We start from the raw sequence: 26,267 nt of genomic DNA on the forward strand, positions 1-26,267 counted from the left end.
AAATCTGATGAACTGTAAAATTAATCTTGTCTTCAGCACTGCCTGAAATTGTAGTTTATCAAAATGAGTATGGAGAAATCATTGGTAGAGCATGGTAAGTCAGAAAAATGGTATTTTTTTTCCCTTGCAAAATACTGAAGATAGAAGCAGAAAATTGAAATTAGAACTTTCATCTAGTGAGAGTAGATTTAGGAAATAAGATCACACATATTAATGATAAATAAGAGCTGTCTAAAAAAGCTTCTTTCTTTTCATGTGAAGACATTAAAGTAAGTAATCTACATTTAGCATGACTAGTTTATGCAAAATATGAACGCACTGTCATTTTTCTCACCTCTGTTTAAAACAGAATAAATAAAGAAACACCAGCAAGCTTAAACTGGAATCCCATTTGTAAGCTATCATCACCCTTACTTTACAGACAAGGGATTCAGAGGAGGTTTCTCCAGGAACAGCCTACAATTAACTTGGCAATACAAAGGCAGTCTGAGAATGGAAACAGGAAGGCGTTCAAACTGCCTTGTCTGAAACAAATAATTTAGTTCCAGCACACCTGACAGTTGCCACACACACAAAGATTTAAAATCTGATGGCAGGAGTATTTGCAAGTGATTTCTGGAGCCATCAATAAGGAATTTCCATTTCTTGAAGATCTGATGTTGCTGTTTACCAGCGTGACAACTGCATTCAATCTGGTTTTACCTCCCAGCAACTCAGACCTCCAAGAGCCACCACTGATGCTGCAAAAATTCAAACACAGTGTGAAGCAAGACAACAAAAGCCAAGAATACAAGCCTTTGAGGGAGTATTTTTCAGGGAAATGCTCTTCAAAAGAATGCCAGGTGTTTGGCGAAAAGAGCAATGCAAAGAGACTGGAAGTCTCTAGTTACAGAATACACTTACAGGAGCATGCTGGCATCGCTGCAAGTGAAAACCACAGCAAAAAGTAATCAACTAGTTTATAACCTTCCCTCCTTTGAGTAGCCCACGTTTCTGGGACATTGTGTTAATAACAAAAAGTTTACCACGTCTATCAAGCATTAAATATTTCAGTGGTACAATAATTTTTAATTAAATCTCTTGGTGCACACAGCAAATCCTTAAATTAGTAGTGGAACTTATGATTGATTACATATCAAATATCATTATATATATTATATACACAGTGCTTAACAAGAAGCAAAACCGTAAACACTAATGCTGTAATCTAAGCTGCAATTTTAGTTTAGCCCATCAAATTAACAACAAAGAAGTAGACAATGCGTGTTCAGAATCTACAAGAAGAAATCTGTGTTCCATCAACAGTGCATAGGCAAGAGACTACAGTGATTCATTAATTTCCAAATTTACCTAACTTATGTACAGAAGCATATGCTATACTGAGGTTTGACTGGAAACATAAGCATGTTATCTAAATATCAGCCTAAATCATCTAAACACTGTAGGTTTTTGAAAATGTTTAAATGCATCTGCTTAAAAAACTGCATTTGCCATCTCACCCACTATCCTCGATCCCCTGCTCTTTCTGCAACCCTGCAATACTTGCCCATGCAACCTGACAGACTTACTATTTTTTTAATCTCATTAAGCCTATAATTTAATAATTTTTCCTTCTCACGAGTGAAATGAACAAAATGCTGATTGGACAAAAAGCACAGTCCTCAATGCTCTCACAGATTCATCGTTTTGACCATCTGTCCTTCTCGACTCAGTGCCCAGAAGTCATCTGTCACTAGGAACAGCTCACGTGGTGAACAGAATACAATGGGAAATCCTTTATCGCTTAGCAATGCCTCACAAACTTCACGATGCTGAAGGGTAAGGCAGCAATCCTACAGGGATATGGAAATGATTCCAAGTGAATACCATCATCATTTCAATGTGACCAAGCAAACAGCATTACGTTTTGAATGACACCCTCCTTACCTATGTCACCCCTCACTAACGTGCACTGCCCTCAAGTATATGCAAAAACCGCAAGCCAGTAACAGCTCTAAAGAACAAACAGATGGGTCCTGGACAGCAAGCATTTTGTTCCCAAATAAAGCTATTATGTACTGTATACATTACCCTAGACAGTTTGGCATAATTCACTTCAGCTGGCCAACAGGCTAAATTGAAGTAACGACGATATGACTGACTGAACACAAAGTTACACATTTGGATTCTATTCCTAGCTCAATCACTCAAAGATCTGGCCAAATCACAGCTGCTTCTACTGCTATTTTTTAGCTTTCAAACAGTCCCAGTAATAATGATCTTGGATTCAACAGTACAAAGCGGCTCAAGACAAAGTTAAGCTTTACGGAAGATTCAGGAGTTTCTCTGGTAAGGCTTCACATGGGAATGAGCTCTTAGTTTTGGCTCACCTAAACCTGGATATGCCCACAGTCCTGCTGCTATTCATCCACACTGCAGAAGTGTCTGTCTTGCTAAGCTGACTGGTGAGCAACTTACTCAGTAACCTTAGGCACAGCCATTTACCTGCTATACAAGCTGGCAGGGGAGCAGCAATTGTGAGCATCTTAAGAAAACAGCGTTCCATTTAAAATCTGTCCATACCAACCTGTGACTGTACAACACTGTATCCTTTGAAGAGTCAAATAAGGTCCAAACATATTCCCAAAGCACAAAGTATATGTGTACTGCAGAATCAGCATACCCTGTCTTTCAAAGGAAACTTTGGGAGGCACGAGCCCACTACCAACAATATAACTAGAAAAAAGGACACTATAGCAGTTTCAATAGAGGTCACAAGCCTCTGGCCCTTTTCAGAAGCTTTGGAAATAGTAGTGAAACATAAGATTCCTTACAATTTTAGGGAATGTCCCCCAGACTTAATCATATTGCAATGTAAAATTATCATCATATATCTGTAACAGAGCTTAGAACAACCGTATTTCAGATCTCCTGACAATTCTAAATTGCTAAAAACAAAAAAAGCTCTTACTCTGTCATGATGTTCAAGTGGCTTCTAAATATTTCACCACATGAACAGTAATCTCTTGCTGGTATAGTCAGCTTTGTGGCCAAACGTGGAACCATTGCATAATCCCCCCTTTTTTCTACTGCACTCTGTAGCATACAAAAGCTCGCTGCAATCAGAGAAGCACTGCAGTGAGCACTGTTAAACAGTCATTAATCCAATCATGAAGTCAGCGTAGTGAAACTAACTATGTGCATGGTTAGCACAAAAGGGGAAAAAAAAAACAACCCAGACTGATGACTACAATTGCAAAGGTCAATATGAAATAGAATACTGACAAAGGAATAGAGCACAAGGAACAAAGCATATGCAGAACTGGTGCAGAAAATGGCATCACATGAGGAATAAATATTTACAGGCACTTAAACACTGCTTAAGATGACACTACTTAACCTACTTAAAAAGATAAAAGAAATCTACTTAAAAATAAAACTTTTATATTCTGTCCCTTCCCTACCATCCAATCACAAAGAAAATTAGTATATTCCCAGCAGGATAAAATATGCTGAAGAAACCAATGCAATTCCATTAGTTATTTCATGCAGCTTCTGTTGTTTGAAACTATGTTCTCCCCATGCAACCTCCCTCCTCCAAAAAAAAACATCCTATCCATTCTTTCTATAATTCACAACAGCTTACTCAAACAGTGCCACATCCCACAGAATAGAACTTATTTTCCTCTGTTTATAGTTATGCAAAAACTGGGATTTTGAGAGGTGAAAACAAATGCTCGTGTGTGGGAAGAAGTAGGGAGGAAAAATTTAGACTGTACTCAAGAATAAATAACCCCTTCTATTCTTAAAAACACCATTAACTTGAGACCTTGATACCCCATCTAACGTTCTTCTATTATCCATACAGTAAATTAATGCCTTGAAGCTCATACTAATGGAAACATTTTTCATTTAGACTGGCAACTTTCTCATCCATGCATAGCTTATTCTAAGTCTCAGAGTTCATTTAGTTTCCCCCCAGAGCTAAATTTATTAAAAGAATTATGCACACCAACCTGAGCCTCCCTCAGTCAGGTATTTGTCCTTTGCATAGATGACAGAATCCAGCATTGACTCAAAGAGAAGGAAATAACCCTGTTTACAGAAAAAGGAAAGATTTCAGAAATCATCATGCTTCTTCTGTAGCCTATTTAATCAACTTACATATAGACTTTCTTAACATATTTTAAGAATTTCATATTGCTCATGTACCTCAAAAAGAGCCAGCACCCAGAGAATTTCTCAATGGCAGTACTTTCACCTCAAAACTTATGTTACATGAAATACCATCTTTAATTTCCCAAACAACAAGTATCTAGCACCTAACTAAATAATAAAGTATAGGCAACACACCAACAATTACCCTATAGTCCTACAACATCAAAAGAAATCAAATTCAATTCAAAGTGAAAAGCTGTATGGATTGATTTTTTTCGTAATAACTTGGAGGCACCATACAAAGAAAATACCCAAACCCCAAGAAAATCCCTTCCCACTTCAAACTTCCAGTAACATTAAAATTGTCAGAGAAACACCAACTGGAATGCATCTTTGCTGCTTCACGTCTGCAATCTCGTGGTGCCCTGTGGCAGCTTGGGCAATGCTCACTAAGGCAGAAATAAATCATACGCCAAAGACATAGGTTCTCCGGATGTTCTGCATCATTTAGCAGTGACTGAACTTAAAAGAATTCTCAGGATAAAACCGGTCAGAACTAGATTTACATGAGTTTTTTGGTGTTAATTTGACAGCAGTTTAATCATACTGCTATGCATGTTTAGAATAAGTTATTTTAAACTTTAGTCAGCCATTTTCTGAAACAGAAAATAATATTTCTTAACTCAACATTTCCAAGACATAAAACACCCCCATATAGCAGTATTAGATACAAGTTATACAGAACATACTTTTCCTCAACTACTTTTAAGTAAACTGCAGATTTCCAAGAGATATATAAACCCTTTGGTTTTCACTTGATTTACTTACTTTACACCCTTTCTATCTTCCAAGTTTGAGAACAATCCTCATACTTACCAAATACAACACCACATTCTTATGACATGAAATCAATTAAGACAAATTAAACTGGCACAGATTTTGGATTTTCACATAGCATCACAACTCTCATTTTGCTTAAAAAAACAGCTTAGCCATATGGTTTGATTTATACACTCATTGCCAGTAAGAAAGAAGAAAAAAAGACAACTGCAAGTCCAGAATTAGGACCTGCAGTCCTACAAGCCCGGACAGCAGTAACCAACCACATTTTTACAATCAAAGGGATTATTTTTTATTTTTGAAGGGAGACCTTATTTAGCCTTTCAGTACCTAAAGGGGACAAAAAGAAACCTGGAGAGGGGCTTATTAGAAGGGCAGGTAGTGACAGGACAAGGGGGAATGGCTTTAACCTGACAGAGGGGAGACTGAGATGAGATCTTAGGCAGAAGTTTTTCCCTGTGAGGGTGGTGAGGCACTGGCACAGGTTGCCCAGAGAAGCTGTGGCTGTCCCATCCCTGGCAGTGTTCAAGGCCAGAATTGGCAGGGCTTGGAGCAACCTGATCTAGTGGAAGGTGTCCCTGCCCGTGGCAGGGGGTTGGAACTAGATGAGCTTTAAAGTCCCTTCCAATCAAAACCATTCTGTGATTTTACGATCATGCCTCCTTATTGAAGATAGACAGCACTGCATAGGAACTGTACAGCTAAGAATACCAAGTTTACTCCAAGTTCATCACATCTTGAATGTTTATTTCATCTAAAGCTCTTAGAACAAAACATTCTGCAAGTTCAAAATTACTTATAAACGTCACCATTCACAGTGCAGTCTGAAAAGAAAACTAACCTAAAATTAAAATTAGAACACAAGAAACTTGAAGCACAATGTATATGCATTCAACAAGAACACAGTTTGAAGAAAATGGAAATGCCCTCTTCTCAACCTGTTTCTTCCAGTAACAGGACAGTGCGTTACTGGGCATTCTTCTTCCAAATGTTGTTTGCTCTTCCACTTTACTGCCTGTTTTTTTGCATGTCCTTAGAACTGGTCCAGAACAAAGACTACTGCTTTTTGAGCAGTACTTTTAGTAAGCATTTGCAAAACAGTTGCAAAGACCAGGAGCTCTAATTGCACCATGCAGACTTTATGCTTACGGCATAGAGCACAGAATAGGACCAGAGTTTTATTTTTTTTACTCTTACTCTTACAGTTTTAAAAATAATTAAAAAAAAATCCTTTCAGATGTCTTTAACTGAAAGAGTTGTTTTTACAGTATTTTAAATGTAACCTCTAGGACACATCTTAAGACCAGTTGTCACCAAGAGTCATTAAGTTATGAATCAACATTTTTACGGATCAGCTCTTCAGTTATTTCTTCCTGGCTAAAATGCCCATCACCTACGTCTGCCAAACAAGTGCAAGAAGTACAGCTGCAAAACACTTTTTCATGAGAAATGCAGGAAATTGTCACTGTCCTTTCCCTGACCTTTGCAATCCCAGTTCTATCTTCCCCCAACTCATTATAGCATTCCTGTAAGTTACAATAAGCTGTCAATGGTACTGAATTAATTCATTTATCACTTATACCAAAGCCTTTTGCTCAGTGTGCTGTGCTCATCTGTAGTGTAATTTAGAACATAATTTCACAGCCTGCTGCCTCACCTGTAGGGGTGCCATCTGGAAAAAGAACTGCACCCGACATCTCTTTCCCATGATGCTGTGGGGCACTCTTGCTTCTACCCCAGTAACATTCAGGGGTTTGCTTTTTCTTAACTGTGTATGAGCATCCTCAAAATTCATTACAAAAAAGAGATCTCTGCGAGCAGCATATTACTATTTCAGTCTTGGTAGTGGCTAAACTAAGAAAAGCTGACATGTTCTCTGTTTAAAGGCAAACTGAATACAGAGCACATCTTAAAGTGTTACACTGTCATATGTGTTTTCTACTAAAAAGCTGACCATTTCTTTCTCAAAATGAAGTTCCTTATTTTTATACTTTCAAAGCTCAAAATAAATGGTTTTTCTCCACCCCACAATGAACATACATATATATAAAGGGATTTGGACAGAACAGAAACACAGCACCCTGGAGTTGCTCTGTTCAAGCATATATCTGTCCTACATCATGTCCAGCCAAGAACTCAGCTATCAAAATGCTTGAGCCCACTGACAAACTGAATCCAGAGGAACATGAATATCCTTTATATTTGTATTTTGAGTTTAACAGAATTATAAAAGGCTCACAAGGCTTTAGTGGCTTAATATCTCCCATTGTTACATTCTCCTCTTACTACAGCACTAACATTTATTTTCAAAGCTACATAAAAATCTTTTACCAATTAATCAAAATATAAGTATAGGAAGTTCTTTTTACATTAGTGCTTCAGTATTCATTATGATATTCTTCATGAAGAAAAAGAGATTAAGCTCTTTAAAAGCATCAAGACACAACAACAACACTAAATATGCCACACTGTGTGGAGAATACTACAGAAAAAAGTTTTGTTTAAAACATAAATTATTTGAGATTAAATATGGCTCTTCATGTATAGCTCCCTTACCTGTTCCTATCAAATACCATAGTGGAACTTGGGTTCTTCTCCACTTACTTTCTACTCATTGGTGAAAGCCATATATATATTTCAAAAAGTGGTATTAGCATGCTTACAATAGCAAGAAATAGCAGAATTTTTGGTACAATGGAGAAAACTTGTGAAGATAGAACTAAGAAGTAGTATTTACTTGAATAAGCATTGAGCTTCCCCCTGCCCTTTATTAAAGATCCCTTTTATAATTTGCTGTAACATAACTGAACCTGGTCTGGTACACCAGATTCAGTAAGGCCCAACACTTGAATATTTAAAGAGATAAAAGGCAGCTATCAAATCTCTGGTCCAGAGAATGGACTTATTTTGTTTTCAGTCCCTATCAATACAAAAGAATACATTAATACAAAAAAAGTGCATTATTTTCTTAAACCAAAGTTTCTAACTGCAAGGTTTTCATTGGACTACAGAGTAAAACACATTACAGAGGGTATTATAAAACAGATTGGACAATGCATTCTGATTTAAAATATAAAAATCTACTCACAGATGCACAAACCTGATGCTGCAAACTCAGTTCTGTGAAAAATTCCTTTCTATTTGACAAAATCCCCCCCCCCCCAATCTGTCGCACATTTAAATGAGAAGCGGCACCTACATGTAAACTGCGTGCTGTGGTGCGGCACCACTTCCCTCATGACAAGCCAGCCTTCCTGCTGATCTCTCATGTATGATTTAATTAAAAAAGAAAAAAATGGAAATAATTCATTACTGACAGAGCAAGCCCACACATTTCAAAACCACAGCTTGACTTTATTATTATGCACACCCTGTTGTGTTCTTAACTATGAGTGAGAACACCAAATGGGAAGACCTGAAGAACAGAAAAGTGATACCCATTACTGGTGTTGGGAAAAAAATAATTCATGCAAGGAAACAATTCCTTGATAAACCCATTCTGAAGTAAAGAAATTAGAGCATTCAGCTATGTCTGATGCTTTTTACAGAGCATTGTTAAAACCACAAAAAAGCAAAGCCCCATTTTTACACATAAAATTGTAAATTATTGCTGTGTTATAGAACACTTATATTAATGCTCCTCCAAATACTAACAGAAACAATAGAGAATATTAGGACTACAGAAAGATTAATAAGTGTTCAAAGAAAGCCAGCACTGTGTATCTGTCATAGAAACAGGGAAAAGGAGGAAGAAGAGAAAAGATGATTGCAGTGTTTCAGACATGCTCACTTCCTAGTCCTTTTCTCTAGATCCTGAATAACTCCCATTCACAGCCCATCCTGGTATCACTTCAGAATTATCTAACAAAAAAAAAATAAATAAATAAAAAAAAAACACCCCCCCAAAAAAAGGAAGGAAAAAGAAATAAATTAGCTGCCTGAGCAATGATATGCTTAGGAGACAAGAGTACTGGATTCTAACATTGGTTTATTTTAACTTGGAGTCCACCTCTTTTCCTTGCGTAAAACTTTACTGCATATTCAGTATCATAAAGCACTGCATGAAACAGCAATTTATGAGTATGCACAGTACTCAAAAAATATATTTGAGACAACTGTCTCAGACAATCGTTTCTCAAAGTAATCCTCCTTAGAAGCAAGAAATGGAGATAATTTTCAAGTTTATTAAACTCAACCTCTAGCTTTACAGTTGTAGCTAGAGAAAGGAAGGGAAAGCATACAGAGAAAAAAACCTGCAACACAGATGCAGCTGGGTAAGAACATTCCAGAAAAGCACTACATCCACTTTGTTTTCTCTGCAGTCACCCTTTCAATAAGCAGTCCACAAAGTTTACAATTACATTACCAAAATCCATGTGCAATAACACAGCCACCTTGGCATGTTTGTAACAAATCTTTTCCGGTCCAGTATTCAATTTAATAAAAAACTACCTTCAGCACTTTGCACAGCAGTTCTCATTTCAAACTTACATGCTGTATGTAAAATTACTCTAAATACAGTAAACCATTATTGTTTCTCAAAATTTATTGTTTCTAAGGAGAATGTGTAAATGTGATCCTAACTGAGAGCAAGTCTATGGTGTATGCATCTTCTCAGGACTTTCCCACCACCCATAAAAACAGCAGCATACCCAAGTCAAAATACTAAATCCCTTATGAAATCTGAGAATTTGCAAACTGTTTTCAGGTCAAGTCACTTGACAAGGGATTTCATCCCTTACACCAAGGTGCAAAGAAATCACTGATGTGGGTTCAGAAATGATTTGCAGCTAAGATTGCCATGAGGCAGTGTACACAAATAACTGTACCTTTGCTTAGAAACATCATTCATGTTAAGTCTGCAGTTTGACTAAGAAAATAAGATATTTGCTTGTAGATGCTCTACAAGCAGACAAGCAGAAAAACATCAGAGGCTGGTACCTGCAACCACTAACAATAATTTGAAGTTCCACAAACTAAGGCTTTCAACAGTTTCACACATCAGAGCTACAGGCAACCAAGCAGGATGGTGCATCAGAAGCTTACAGCCCTGCTATAGAGTATCAAATGACCTTGGAGAGGGAAACCTCTACAAAACAAGGCCAGCAGTGAGATCTTACATAAAATTCACCCATTCTTGCATTCAAACAACCTTTCTCAAAGAACTGGAAGACATTCTACTTATAGAATCAGTTTGGTTAGAACAGCCTATTACTTGGCCATTCTTGTGCTCATTCTGAAGTCAATGTGATTCACTGGGTGAAGCTGCTCTTTGGTCCACCTGCTCTACTGTGTCCTGCTGGTTCACAGCACACAAGAAGCTCTTGTGCCAGGCTGTGCACTTCACCAATGTTTTGCTGTAAGGAATGCACAGCTGTCTTTGGGGAGAAAAAGTCTAAACAGGTGGCTTTACCTCGGTCTTCAGTAGTCCAACAGGCCGTCAAACTTCAGCAATCTACCTTTTGGATGGCAGAAGAACAGCTCATCACACCTTCCACTGTCTTTCTCAACAGCTTAAACCACAACATTCTCATACTGGTTTTACCCATACACAATCACACAGATCTCCTGCTTATCATCTCATAATACTCTCACATACTTCAGTTGTTTCAAACAATGCATTTATGTCTTTATATTAAAAGATCACTGCTAGTTTCTTTCATAGGCTTTAATAAAGTCACTGAAGGGAGAGCTGCTCATCACTCAGCTACTAAACCTGGAACATGACAAATCCATATCCAGGTGAATTTAAAATGGAAATATATTATTTTGGAAGGGGACAAGTACACATGCGAAATGTAATTTGACTCCATGTATACAAACAAACTCATACTGCCCTATCTGCTGTGTAATATTTAAGATGCTTCTCCCATTTGCACATTTAGATGGAACAAATTAAAAAAAATGAAAGAAGGAGGCACAACAAAGCAGTCTGTGCAAGTCACAGATCACACCTGCTTTTAATTTTCTGATGTTCCAGGCACAGCTCTAAAGGACAAAAAAAAAGAAAAGCAGCCTATAGTGCACTAAATGCAGTTTGTTTTCTGAACTGCAACTTTTCATATTTTTGTAAGAAAGAAAGAACACTGGTCCCACTAGAATTTTCCTACTAATCCATGCAGATTCTTTAAATAAAGAGCTAAAATCTGACATACTCTTTTTTGTTCTCATGCTTCAAATTTGCAACATTTTCAAGCACTTAGATTCAGATATTAACAAAACATTCCAGACTGGCCAGACTGGCCAGTATCATGTAGGGAAGGGAAAGAAAAAGCAAATTCACACAAGAAAGCCAGACAAAGAGGAACCTTCATTTACATCCAGGCAATATAATGTTCTTTCTGGACAGTGCTGTAACAGTGCGTACACTGTCTGGCTATCAATCTTACTTCCACAGCATTGTTCTCTTTATCTCTGTATTGCAGCAACCTATAAAAATACTAACATTCCTAAATATTTAGAATAACTAATAAAGTGAAATGCACGTCTGTATAATTATGATATTACAAGGTCAATTAGCACACAAATGGCAAACATGGAACACTCAATACTTCATTTCTAACAAGAGCTGCTTTTGAAATCCTTTACTTCACCTCAGAGGCACTGACTTAAAACACGACTTAAGCTCTTCAGCAACCGAGCTGCTTTTAAAAGCAAATCTTGGGCTGCAGAATGAGAAATAACATTTTTGGGAACGTTATTCTTGGTGCACAACCGATTAAAAGTTGCCCTGAAAGAACTATAATTACATTTCTAGAAGTCACTATCCAGTCAGAAATTGCTAACTGTAACACTATTTTTAAACCCACAGTTCAAGCCAACGGCTTAAGCCTTCCTTGAAACTAGCACCTCAACACTAAATGAAGCTCATGTTTCAAATAAGGTTCATTACAGTAGTGGACAAAAAACTTTTGCAGCTTTCCACCTCACTGAAATACGTAATACAAAAAACTCAGAGGAAAAAAAAACCCCAATCAATTCATTTCCACCTTTACATGGAAGCTAGTTAAGACAGATATGGATCCTGGAACTAGATGAACCCAAACCATTCTATTATTCTGTGATCCACAGTGGACATGTGACCACTCTCCAAAAGGCTGCTGTATATAGTAGAAGAGACACATTCTGTAAAACAACTACAAAAAAAACAAGTGATTTAGAATGTAAGTTTCCATCACTGATGTTCAACTTGAAGGACAAAAGAATTCTTCATTAAGTCCAAACAGTGGGAACCAGCATGAAAAAAAGAACATGTTTTGAAGTGTTTTTTGAAGGTCTGCAACATGAGGAGACTATCAGGAGGAATATCAGAAGTCTTCAAAAAACATCACAAGGGGTGTATCCTACTGTATTTTTGATAGGGAACAGGCTTGATCAGTCACTACAAAGTTCAGCCTGGCACTGGGCCTTGCCACACAGATTTCTTCCTTAGAATCAATGGCAGGTAACAAGCACAACTGTCTAACAGTCACAGAATCATAGAATCAACTAGGTTGGAAAAGACCTTTATGATCATCAAGTCCAACCTTTACCCCAGCACTGCCAAGTCCACCATTAAACCATGTCATAATTTGTGAACACCTCCAGGGACAGTGACTCCACCACTACACTGGGCAGCCAGTTCCAATGCCTGAACACCCTCTCAGTGAAGAAATCGTTCCTAATATCCAGTCTAAACCTCCCCGGTGTAGCCTTGAGATAGTTTCCTCTTGTCCTATCACTTGTTACTTGGAAGAAGAGCCCAGCCACCTCCTGGCTCCATCATCCTTTCACGTGGTTGTACAGAGCGATAAGGTCCTCCCTGAGCCTTCTCTTCTCCAGACTAACTTCCCCCAGTTCCCTCAGCTATTCAGAATATGAAAGAAAACAAACAGGCAAACAGCTGAAATCCAATGGATTCCAGGAAATGGCCCATTTACACACTGCATTGACTGTTGGCCACCTCTTCATTACGTGCTCTTAAAATCAGTTACTCCATTTTTATACTAAAAAACTGCACTGAATAGTAACGCTGTTTTCAAGCACTAGATGTATTTGCACATTTCCCAGTGCGTATGCTCCTCACCTCCTTATCCCATTATCCACACAGTCATGACAGTCTTTAGCTGTCTTTGCAGACTAAAGGTATTTTACTCATCAGAATGATCGAGCTAGATGACTACTACAATATTTCTCCATTACTTTCACCTGAGCAGCTACAATAGTATTACTGAGGCATACAGTACTGTGTAGACAGGCATACTAACTACTACTTAACAGAAACTTACTGCTGTACCCAAAAGAGCTCAACTGTACTTACAGAACCTTGACTTGAAAGAGCATGAACAAAAGAGATCAAGAGTTGTACCCCAGTACCACATAATTTGTACCATTATCCCTCCTCACATGCTGTCAAGGACACTTGCAAGCATGATATATTTTTGGTTAAAAAAATCTCATCACTTACAAGAATCATTTTTACATGAAGAAAAAAAAAAAAAAAATTACAAGTTTTCCTAAAAATAGTTATGTCCTGAAAGGAATATTCATGCATCTTACCATCCATTCAGATACTATCACATCCACTTTTTCCAACGGCAGATCTACTTCTTCGACTCTTCCTTTGACTAACGTAATGATATTTTCAAGTTTATTTAATCTGCAAGTCACAACATCAACAAATTAGTTTCCATTTCCAAGTCATTCTGTCAAGAGAGATAGAATGATGTTTGTATTTTGCCTTTCTCCCTCCAATAACTTTTTTAACTCTTCTCAGTTATATTTCAGAGGGAATGATTTCGAGTAGCCAAAAAACAGCAGCAGATTTAGTGCCAGGCAGAGGTGTCAGACAGTAGACCTGCATACCTCTAACATGGTGTGTGTGGAAATGTGTAAGCTTCAGAAATCAGAAAAATAGAGAAAAAGACAACTTAAAATTACACTTCTGTTCAGAGTCCCTTGTTCCCAGTTCTCCTTCTTTGACCCCTGTAGCCTATAGTAATTAGAGGCTACTTATCACACTAGGATAGCAATGGAAGTTAACTTCCTTGCAAAGCTGTTTTGCACAGCTTTTTCTTTTTATTTATTTAAAACTAGCTGCAAAGTCACTGCAAGCAAACATTCCCTCTAGATCAGTATTACAGCTATTCCACAATAAAGGCATCCTTCCCACTGTGATTGGGGCCAAAATCATCTGCAATGTTTAGTAACTGCAGTCATCAGGTATAAAACCTCATATGCAAGTAAGGGTACCACCGTCCTGTGTAAAGAGGAAGGTACTGTGATATGACTACACCTTTTTAAACAAAAACTGCATGACAGTGAAATTACCAAATATGTAAATGCTTGAAATATAGTACTTTTTTCTTGGCAAACCATATTAGTCTGTCTTGCACATATGTGTCTTGCACATACACAATATCACAATAGCTGTTCTTAGTGATGGCAGAAATGTATTTCCACCCAATAAATTTATTTTTCTATGGCAGTTCTTATCTCTGCCCCTTCCCTCCCTATCCTGATATCTTACTCACATTCTGTCTGGCTTTCAACAGAATGTTCAATGTGCAGACTGGTAATCACATTAAAAATTCAATCTAGAAGAAAATGGGAAAACAACCAAAAATGAAGGGAGGCAAAGGAAAGGGTCAAAGGGCTACTTGAACATGTGGGCTGTTGGAAAGATCAATTAACCACTCTACATGAGACAGTTTTCTGATAGAAGAGTAGCACTTTATCACTAATATCATATTTAATGCAGTAAACAGAAGTAAACCCTGAAGTTCTAAGTGAGAAATAAAATGCTGAAGAGCTATCCCCCACAACCATATTTCAAGAAGGACAAAAAGAGATTCCAGGATAACTTCCTAGATGACCACACACAAGGATACAATTTAAAACAAAAGAGGAAACAAATTCATTACATACTTGTTTTCAATTGCAAGGTATTAAAAATCCCCGAACAAACCTATGTAGTTTACACACTGCAGGAAAAACTGATCAGATGCTATATTTAGGAAGTATAATTCAACTTTCTATTCTACTATAACAGTGATGAATGACAACAATAAACTCATTCAGTGTGCTGGAAATTTTATGAGCAGCCATTCACAGTAAGAAAAAGGCAAGTATTTAGTTACAGATAAGTTTATTGTGTAACTTTGGGAAATAATCATGTCACTCAGGCACTTACTCCAGTTCACTTACACACATGGGTTGCTAAGTTTCTAGTCATGAACATGCTAGGAATGATTCTGAATTCTGGAAGGCACAAAAGCTCTTTTGGGCACATGCTGGAATCACTGCAGAAGCACACTTCAATACAGAGTTTTAAGCTACACAGCTGTTTAGCATTCCAATAAATATTTATTACTCTGTTACAGGTTTGTCAGCTCTATTCCTTTAGGAAAAGGAGATTTAACAAAACAAATATAAATAATTTTGATATGAACAGAAGACTTTAATGTGAATTGAATCTTTTAAAGCAGAAGGCATCTATCAAGGTGTACCTTACACTGATGGTTCACTGTGTACTTCAAGTGGCAATTCATCACTCTTAATGGTTTAAGAGTTTTGATTTGTGGCCTGCCTGTCTCCTCACCAAGTGGAGAGATTGGCTGATACACCAAGCTGGCTGATACTTCTATCCTCCTCTAAGTAACAACACATACAGGACTTTCTGTGCACTTGTTTGAAGGAATGAACAATCCTAAGATTGTCGTCTAGTACATTAGAAATAAAACACTTTCACATTTGTGACTGTTCTAGAGATGTCACAGATTCCTGAGAAAAGTCCTCATTAGAGAACAAGTTCTTGTGCCAAAAGCATTTGAGTCTAAGTTGCACCTAATGCTTAACATGGTACTTTTCTTAAACAGGCATTTATTTAGCAGTATTACAGTATCCAAGCATGTGGTGTTGCATCTCGACTGTGAAGTGGTATCTAACCCAAAAATTCTACCAAGACAACGTTACTTCTGTGCAGCCTCACCTTAGATAAAAATTGTCACTCCCAAATTCTTCAGTATTTACTTGGACTTTCTTTTCTACAGCTGCTCTTACAAAAAACAACCACAACAAAAAGCAGTACATTTCTCAGCTATCAACAGTACCCATTTACACTTACCTTTCTGCTAACTCATGCTAGGAAATACTTTCTAAGTTTTCAGGTGCCACTGCTTCGTTTTTACATATACTCACAGTCACCCTTAACATCCTCTATAGGTGCATTAGTGAAATGCAGAGTGCATACACAAACCATCAGATGGGAAGAAAGCTGCCTAGACCATAAGGATTACAAGAAGTGAGCAAAGGAGTCCAAAATTTAACTGGTAGCCAAGTACCAGAGGTGTCCCTCAGGGTTCAGTGCTGTTTCTGATACCAACACTCTTACCAGTGACCTAACAGGACAGAATGCACCCTCAGCAAGTCTGTGGATAATGCTGAATTAGCAGACAGCACTTGATATGCTAGAGGGCAGGGCTGCTATTTAGGGGGACCTCAGCCTCAGTAGATAAGTGAATGACAGGAACCTCAGAGATCCAAAGGTAAAGGTGCAGACCTGCACCTGAGTGGGAATAACCCTGTGAAACAGTACAGATGGGTTCCTGCTGATCAGAAATCAGCTCTGCTAATTGTTCCTGCTCTGATAAGGGGCCTGGTAAATAAATTGAACAGAAGTCAGCAGTGGACCCTTGTAGCAAAAGGAGTCTACTGTCAGATATGCAAGAGGGCAGCAGCATGTCAGGGAAAGTGAGCTTTCACCTCGCCTCATTTTGATACTTGCAAAACTGCACCTGGAAGCACAGTGGCCAGCTGTGGGCTTCCAAGTACAAGAAAAAAATTGACATATTAAAGCAAGTCCAGTGAAGGACATCAAGATGATGGGATGCTGGAACACATGACACACAGGGAGAAGCTGAGAGAACTAGCTTTGTTCAGCCTGAAGAAGGGATGGTTAAGGGATGGCATTCTGATGTCTGCCTCTGTTTAGAAGAACGGTGAAGAAAAGACAGAGCCAACCAAGAGGTAACAGACAGACGGAAAAAAACAGAAGTTATGATTAGTTTAAAACAAAGAGTGAGGCTAGTCAAATGAGACACTTCCCACAGAAGTTTAGACAGAAGAGGCAGCTATCTTCTGAAGCTGAATCTAGGCCACCTATGACTCACTCTGACACAGGATAGACCAGACACACTCCCCACACTCCCCCAGGGCTCCTTCCACCCTATACTACTCCAAGACAGTTTACGTGGCACCCAACATCTTTGATGGAAACAAACTTTTCTGAGTGACTCTGCAGGCTACATGCATGTGTATCTGTGCATGCTCTTAAAATGGGTTTGCATTTGGTTGGGTTGGTTTTTTTTGCTTGGTTGGTTTTAATAACTTTCTACAGCATTATTTACCATCCTTTTCTTGGAACTTTTCCTACCTAATGATGTCCATGGCCTGATAGATGATTTCAGACTGGTCAACTCCAATCACTTTCTTTGCACCTGCTTTGGCAGCAAACATGGAGAGTATTCCAGTTCCACAGCCAACATCCAAGACTACCTGAAATAAATAAACAGAGGTAAAAATAAACATCTTATTTCATGTCTTCCTACATCAGTGAGATACCATACTCTAACAGAAGGAACACAAGGTAGCATCAAGTCTTACTACATTCAAACTAAATGATCTTCAAAGGTCCCTTCCAACCCAAACCATTCCATGATTCTATGATTCAGAGATACCCAAATGAAACTGCAGTTCTCACTCCACACCCTCCCCTGCCTTTTACAGATAGACAATGAAGCAGACTAGTTCCAGCTGCAGATTCATTCAGTCACATGGGAAACTATCACAAGCAATTATTTGGGTAGTAACTGAAAGGTTACATGACAGGAAAAAAAAGGAAATTATAACCTGAACAATTTTAATCAGTGAATCACTAACAATCATCAGCATTCTTACAGCTGGACTTCTACTTAATATAGTTACACATTACTAATGTGTTAAAAAATTCTAAGCACTAAACCCCAAAATGTTCTGAAATATGAAAATCAGTTTCCTGAATACAATGTAGTCACTCATATTACGCATAGCATTTAAGCATTAACAGAATCAGAACTGTGAAGACAGACTTTTCCTATACAAGATACCTAAACAAGAGAGTAAGCAAAACTTACTAGAAGACTTCCAAGATGAAAACATTGAGTCAGAATTACTAGTCATAAAAATAGTTCATTGGAAACAAAAATTTATTTCACTGCCTCTCCTTAGCACAGCATCCAGTAAAAGGTGCCCTCACAGCTTATTACATTAATTTTTTTTTCCGAAGAACTCATCAAATCATTCCCACTCTTGAGAATTATAACCCCATTTTACAAAATATATCAATGCAGTAATACACCCTTCTGACAAACTTTCTAGCTTATGAGCTATTGAGTGTTTGATTGCTTTGGCACAACAAAAACATGCATGTACACTTTTAAATTCCACCTGACAAATAATATCTAAATAAGTACTTGAAGGCTCTACACACAAGGTCTGCTTACCTTCCCTTGTGTCTCTATGTTCTGATGCTGGATACAGAACAATGATTCTGAAGCCAACATGAATAAAAATAGCTGTTTATCCTTGGCAGCACAGTATAAGTAAGCTTCTGCAGTGGTGTCCTGGGAAGCAATGACCGAAGAGTTGACCTGCCTTGATAGAGCAACTTACAATTTGGAATCAGACTAAAAAAAAATATGATTTTTTTTATAGCACCGTGTGTAGGGGCTGGTCATGAAAGTTGTGGACAGACTTATTTGTTCCACTTTGCAGCTACATTCCAATAGGAGTCAATTTTACAACTCATTCACAAGTTACATATGCATATGTAATGGCTACAGAAATCCATAAGCTGAAGTCTCCTGTAGCCAGGAATAGAAGGTAAAAATTCATGTTTCAGCAGCTGCTGAAATCTCACACCCTTTAGCATCATCTATTCTAACACTTTACCCGTGGCAGTTAAAAAAATTGGTGAGCCTCGAAAGCTAGAAATCAGAGCCAAATATAAACCTAGGTTAAAGAATGATCTTGATGTACAGTTGCATGAAGAGAGCAATCACCACAAATTGGAAAAAAAAACAAAACAGACACCGTTCTGGACAGCTGCCCTGGTCACTTAAAATCATAGAACTCATCTGGCCTTAGGCAGGGGATAGGAGTGGAGAAAAAGGCACAGGAGAGAAAATACACAACCTGGAACACATCTGAGGAATGGAAAGACAAGCAGAATGATCATCAGTTAGCCTAAGAACAAGGGTCTATGGCTAATGGATTCTTGCAGTGATCACATATGGCCTCCCACCAGAGATCTGGAGCAGCCTGGGCTGGCCATTTGACTATAATGTAGCTCAGTACAGCACTACACCCTTCCCTATAGTCTAAAAAAGGTTATATTCTACTTTTAGTAACAGAAAAAAAATATTTCAAATTCACAAAAAAAGGAGGTTGGGTATTTCCACCAATTAAATTAATTCCAGCTATGAACTTTTAGTAGGAACAATGTATAAAAACTGGCTCTTTCCCCACCAATAGGACGTTGATGCCTGCCTAGACTTCTATAACAAAAAATAAGCACAGCAGTAGTGCTTTTCTAACCAATTCTTTTTGCACTAAAAAACAGTCTTGCTTTAAAATGGATCACATTTCCTTTCATTGAGTAAGGCCATCGCAACCACTCCTGCTAGGTAGGTAACCTGAACTGTCCTTATCTCAAGTACATTTGACAGGAAGAAAATAAAGACAGCAAGCAAGATATATTCAAGGTTTGGCAATCACTTTTGAAAACCGAGAGAACAAATTGGCGGGTTCTGAATAAAGTATGTATAATAAGCAGCCCTAGATATTCTGTTATCATCTATCACCATGCAATTACACCTCTTTGGGATACTGCAGATTTGTTTCCAAAGCTAATATGACCAATGGACCTCTTTGAACAAGCTCTTCCCAACCCACCACACAAGCGTCCTTTTAGAAAGACAAAAAACATTGTTTTCTAGGGAGGAATACCATATGGAACTTCTAGGAAATACAGTATCAGACTTTTCCTCACTTTTTTTTTTAATTGACATCAAATGTTAAGGGAAGAGAGCCAATTTCCTCAAGTTGGAAGCTTCACTCATTAATACAGTTCTGAGAGCATTGTACAATACATAAATTAAGCAACCCATCTTAACAGTTCCTTCAGAATTCTATAACAACTGTCACTTCAAAGCTAGATCGCTGAAAAAAAATCCCATATATTCTCCATTACAGCATATCAAGTTGGAGCAACTCCAGAGGAGGCCATGAGGATTATAAGGGGCTGGCGACCTCTTAGACAGGTCCTGAGAAAGTTGGAGCTGTTCAGCCTGCAGAAGAGAAGCTGTGTAGAGACCACATAACAGCCTTCCAGTACCTGAAGGAGCTGGAGAGGGATTCTTCATCAGGGACTGTAGCAATAGGACAAGTGGTGAAGGGTTTAAAATTGAACAGGTGAAGTTCAGGTTAGATATAAGATAGATAACAGATTCCTTGTGAGGGTGGTGAAGCACTGGCACAGGTTGCCCAGAGAAGTGGTAAATGTTCCATCCTGGAACTAGATGATCTTAAGAAATTAAGTGGGTCACTGGTCACCTAGATGGAAGCTGTTGGGAACTCTAAGCAATTGAGAATTTTTTTTTTTATTCAGCCTCAACACACTAATACATTATGAATTTGAGGTGATGTTGATCAAAACAGCTGTAAAAATGCCAAGTTCAGAAATCAGTTTCCATGTGTTTCCACACGTTCCATGTAACTTGAGATCAGCCTCACACTGTAAAAGCGTGCATTTACCAATTTTAGGGGCATCTGAAACTGAATTTCTCCCACAAAAATTTTCTTTCTCTTATTGATCTTTCTGCTGTGGTGGATGTGCTGCCAGCCTGGGCTGTCACCTGCATCTTTTAAGCAGCTGACAGCATAGCGTTCTTCCAACACTTTTGCTTGTTCTGTCATTACAACTAAAGAGAAATGTTTAGTAGAAACAGGCTTGTGACATGGATTGAAGCAAAAAAGGAAGAAAACTATTTTCCTCATAATTTTTCTGCTGGAATTGCCAACAGAAAACTGAGGTAAGACAAAGAGCATGCACTATCTACCTATTCCATACAAAGAGTATGCACTATCTACCTTGGAATACCTCCCTTCTAGGACAAAACCGTATCTAGCACTATTCCCAGATAAGTCCTGAGGAATTATCAGATGGGTGCGCTTTTATTACTTCCACAACTACTGTGAAGCCTTATGACTTACTAATAAAGTCTCAATCAACCCCAAAATAAAAATCAAAAATGACTGTCTTCCATAAAACCTAGACATCCTAGTTTCACATTAAGAAATATCCATATGCAGCTTAAGAATGCTGAGCACCAAGTAGAGGAAAACTAATCCAGAAGAGAAGGTTGCTCACTGTAACTCAAATCACAACAAACTCATCAGAGTTCTAATTACACAGTGCTTCTAAAATGTTTGTACTATATCAGGCACAAATTTGTGCTTTACTACTAGTAAAGAGGCCCTCTAAGGTAGATCCCATTTAATATACTGGACAGGAAAGGCTCAGCTTAACTCCACCAACATAATTAATGAACACCTCGACATGGCACACAGAGCACTGACAACAGTGATCAGCACTTCTGTTATCAGCACTTTGCACCCTCCAGCAGCTGAATAGAACTCTGCCACCTCATAAAGCCAGAGGACATAAAATCAAATCTTGTCAGTGCAGTATTCCATTCCCAAAGCTAAGAAGTAGCCAAACCGAGGGATTTCTACCACTTAAAAAATAATAAAGAGCAGAAATTATTGTATTTGCAGAGCTATTTCACCTACCTTGTCCTTGAAGATATGTGGGTTCTGGTAGATAAAGTCACGATAGCTTTCTGTACGCACTTTATCCTATAATTTAAAGGATAAAGAGGGTTCACTTTTTCTACCGAGGCACAGCATGTTGTTCAAAAATGCTGAAAATCTTGCTTTCCAACTTGGCCTGAAGCTGTTTTGTGGCTACTGTACTTACAAGGGCTCTGCAATCACACTTCCCATACAATATTTTTCCAGAGTTTATTTTCCTTGCAAATAAGCCAGCTGAGCTGCTGGGGGAAAAGTAAGAAATTGGTTTACAGTTTCCCAGCCTGCTGTGTTTGATTTTGTTTCAAAGTTATTAATACCTCTCCACCACTTTTCCAGGAAGAGCACTAATAGAGTGGCAATACTGCATCAACTTTACATAACCACCTTCTATACAATGGTAAAAACTGGAGTCGTGAGCTCATACAATGATTTGTTTCATTTTATTTTCTGACAATCCTACAACACACAGATTCTTTAAAAAAAGGAAAAAGTTAGGGATCAGATTAACCTTTTTTTATTTCTGAACAAACTGTAAATTAGCAAACCTTATGCCAGCTAGTAATTGAAACTGTACATTCTATGAAAGCCCAGTACAATAAATAAATAAATTTAACTGTAATACAACCCAAGAAACTGGAATGTTTTCAAGCACAGAACTAAACATTTACAGTACCTTGGTATACGAAAGCTAGCAGCATAGCTCAATGCAAGGTAATCTATTAAAACATTGATTTAATATGCATCAGCAGGTACACAAATTGACAGCCAACTATAGGGTTTGAAATTGTTGTTGCAGTTCAACTGTTCTAGCTAAGAAAAATTTTAAGCTATTTTCGCCTAGTAGAGACATATCCATAAATAATACTGAAGTGTAAAATCCATCTGCTTATACTTAATATTTTTTTCTACTATAGCAGGTAAGAATTTTTACAATCAATACAGAAACGAAAGGAATTTCCTCTAGTAAGAAAGAACAAAGTCTATTTCATTAGAAAAACAAGATCCAAAACAGAGACTAAGAACAAAGGAAGTGTTCATAAAAAATCAGGAGACTAGCCAAATTATTCTAAGGCTTGAAAAGCCTAAAATCCCATCTTATGTTTGGGAGGAGTATCTTATATACATACATAGGCCAAAGAAACACTTAGGGATTATTTTAGAAAACAGTACTTGAAAATTATACCTAATTAACATCAATAAAAAAGTGTGATCCTTGAAACTGGTTTCCTATGAGGATGTATTTGGAGCAAGTATTTTTAGCAGTTCACCTCTACTGCAGTATGTAACAGGATTTACTGAAGCAATCAAAAAAAGTCTAGGAAAAATAAAATCAGAACATTCAGCACCAATCCAGAATACAGTCAGCTGGAAAGCTTTCAGCCTTACACCCTGCCCACTCACACTGCCTCAGCACTGCCCCAAATTACTCAATACAATATTAGCTGCTGTTTCTACTCTTATGTGCTGCTGCTCCAGTAAGCCACTGTCATTCAGGTGTCTCTATTCACCATCATCATTCTCTCACTCAGTGCAATGCTTTTTTTTTGGTTTGTTTTTAAAAACACATTAAGGAAAATCATTAAGATGATAATCAAGAAAGTACTGAACAAAAGAATACAGCAAGGGAAACACTAGCCATTTGGCCAGTGTAAAGTAACACTACTCTTCCCCTTTCTCTGAAGTACTTCCAGAAAAAAAAACACTCAAATTGAAATTTCACCCTATCACTACCAGGGCTAAGGGAAAAAAAAAAAAAAAAAAAAGTGAAGAACTGAACAGTGTCAGAAACAGGCTTAAAATTCTTACAGCAAGATTCCATAATAATTTCAATATAGCAATCCTCTGTATTCATATAATGTCGACAAATAAATAAATCAAATTCCGTATCTAGCACATAGGAAAAAATGCAACGCATCGATGATAAAAAGCAACTATTTCCATATGTTTAGGACAGTCAAAAGTCTTAAAAGCATTCAGAAAAACATTCCTGAAAACCACTAAAATACAATTTTGTCCCAATCTCCTTGTGCAGACATGCAGAATTATAAAATTTATTAGCAAATGGAAAGGCTGCCTCATCCTATAGCCTATAACTATCTTAAATGACACCTTTATACCACTGCAAAACCAAGCTTCTGTAATTCTTATTTATCTTTAAGACAAATTGTATTTCTCTAGACTATACATTTGGGAATATATCAACTTTGGCAGAAATGTGTGCACTTCAGTGAAACACCCTCCCTCCCCCACTTCCTCCCCCCAAATTAACCTCATGCTGTTCTCAAAAGATTCATGTGTATTGCCACTAAATTATTTACAAAGCAGAAAACTTTATATGCTATTTGCATGGACAAAGTCACTTCACAACTCCCTTATCTCTACATTAGGCAGGAATTTAATTATTTCTGCATTAAAATGATAAAACTGTTCATGATTTGCACAAATATGATACTTTTTCTGAAAGGAAGCATTAAGAGATTTTGATTTACACATCAAGCATAAGTTGTTGGGCTTTGTGTTTGGTTGTTTTGTTGGGTTTTTAAGTTAAAAGGGAATACACAGGCTTGCCTTTGAAGAGTTTTAAGTATTAATTGTCTGTATTTATCACATAAAAGGAGCATACAGTTTTTTCAGGTGTTCAATGTCATGTATCAATTTACTGAAATGTGTACAAATATCAACAATTTCTGTTTATGTACTGCAATAGGAAACCCCAATATTTGGGAAATGTTTTTTCCTCACAAATTTCAACTGTTAGGAGAATATAAACTACAGAAAAATATTCACTGACTGTACCATGTTTTATCCTTTATATTTTAAGCATTCCAGAAAAAGCTGCTTTTGGTAAGGTAAGGCTGTGCTATACATATTCTATCTTCAAGCATATCTGTAAATGATTTTACGTTCCTTATGTTTCATGTAAACAGAATTTACATAAGGAAATAGAAGTGAAAAATTCCCACAACCCGAACTACTAGGAAAAATCCTATCATGAATAGCAAGGGTTAAAAATGCAGCTGCTCTGCAGTATATTTATGGGCACACAGCCCACTTCGTCCCATCTTTCCTCTTTAGTCTTACTAAGAAGCAGTTGAGATGACTTTCTAACCTTTAGCATCTCTTCGTGTATCCCATAATGCCCATACGAGCTGAAGTAAACGCCATCCTCATCCTCCTGAAGGTCTGCAATGGCAACGGATGACAAGCTGCTCCCAACATCTGCGTTCATCACAAAATCCTGCGCAAATCGCCTGCAATCAGTTTGAAATAGACCCTTGAGACATCATTTATGGGATCATGGAAAGGAGGCAAGGGTGAGAGGGGGAAAAAAGGGCTTCAATGAGGCAAAGGACCAGGCTGCGGAGGGCCTGTAACAACAATGGGCCCCTCTCTGAGCGGGCACAACCTCCCTCTGCCGACTCCTCTGGGCTGCTGCACGTGGATCTCTGTCCATCACCCTCCTGCAGTGATGCTTTCTGCTTCCAACCAGCAAAAACCAGCAGTGAAACAGTCACGCTTCATTTCTGGTTTTAAGGAGGAATTATCTTGTACCACAGTGGTCAAAATGACATACGGTTTAGGCTGTCTATGAAGATAGGGACTCAATACAAAGAGCACAAGAATTACAAACCATACAACACCATACAACTAGCAGAAGGTAGAACAAAGTGCTTTAAAACTGAAGCATTTGGGTGGAAACAAACCACAGCTTAAAATCCCATGTACTGCTTCAATGTCATGCAGCTTATTTTTGCTCCTTCACAGCCTTGCATTCCTAACACACGTTCTCTTCCAATTTCTCAAAGCTGTTTTGTTGACAAAATACACAAATCAAGAGGTATGCCAGCTTTTTTGTTCTCACAATACGCAAACAGCTCATGTTATACCCACAATGACATGAGAAAAAGTAAACGTATTCCAGCCAGACAGTATTCCTGCAAGGTATACAGTCCAATATCAACTGAACTTGCATACCAGATGACTCCAAAGCAGCCAAAGCTCAGCTTTAACACTGGTCATATTTGCTTAAATAGGAACTTAATGTATGGAAGATGCAAGTAGCATCTCATTATGGCACCATCCTTACAAAACAACAAGAAGACCAAACAAAACCACTATTTCAGTCCGGACATGTCAAATACTTTTCTGCTTAACTAGTTAGGATAGGAAAAAGATGGTGGTAAGGAAATTCACACTAAAAGTTCATCAATATCAGAAACCTCCTGGTTTTGCTGACATACAGGTAAGGTCTGGATCTTATTTTTAATATTGCTCTTTACCAATACAGTTTGCTTTTTCATTACTTACAGATAAATATCACAATGATAAAAATGTAAACTTACAAAAGAACAGATTCTATGACATACAATTAAGTATTATTATCCTTTTGTAAGATTTAA

The 26,267-nt window shown here is 37.8% G+C and overlaps 1 protein-coding gene across 5 annotated transcripts in view; it reads right to left on the bottom strand.

Annotated features, from left to right (window-relative positions):
- PRMT3 (protein arginine methyltransferase 3) overlaps positions 1 to 26,267 on the bottom strand; it is a 64,479-nt gene that overhangs the window by 30,083 nt on the left and 8,129 nt on the right. For all 5 annotated transcript variants that reach the window (XR_009743326.1, XR_009743324.1, XR_009743325.1 and 2 more), the window contains 5 exons: positions 24,977 to 25,118; positions 21,843 to 21,912; positions 17,390 to 17,507; positions 13,516 to 13,615; positions 3,996 to 4,074 (listed from right to left, as the gene is read on the bottom strand). Coding sequence is in view for 1 of the 5 variants with exons in the window: in XM_061453086.1 (XP_061309070.1) it covers positions 3,996 to 4,074; positions 13,516 to 13,615; positions 17,390 to 17,507; positions 21,843 to 21,912; positions 24,977 to 25,118 (509 nt within the window). In the remaining 4 variants the exon portion in view is untranslated. The remainder of the gene's footprint in view (positions 1 to 3,995; positions 4,075 to 13,515; positions 13,616 to 17,389; positions 17,508 to 21,842; positions 21,913 to 24,976; positions 25,119 to 26,267) is intronic.

Source organism: Pezoporus flaviventris, unplaced genomic scaffold (assembly GCF_033815535.1).
Source record: "Pezoporus flaviventris isolate CSIRO_AGI_PZ_B2104156 unplaced genomic scaffold, CSIRO_AGI_Pfla_v1 ptg000014l, whole genome shotgun sequence".
Taxonomy (NCBI): domain Eukaryota; kingdom Metazoa; phylum Chordata; class Aves; order Psittaciformes; family Psittacidae; genus Pezoporus; species Pezoporus flaviventris.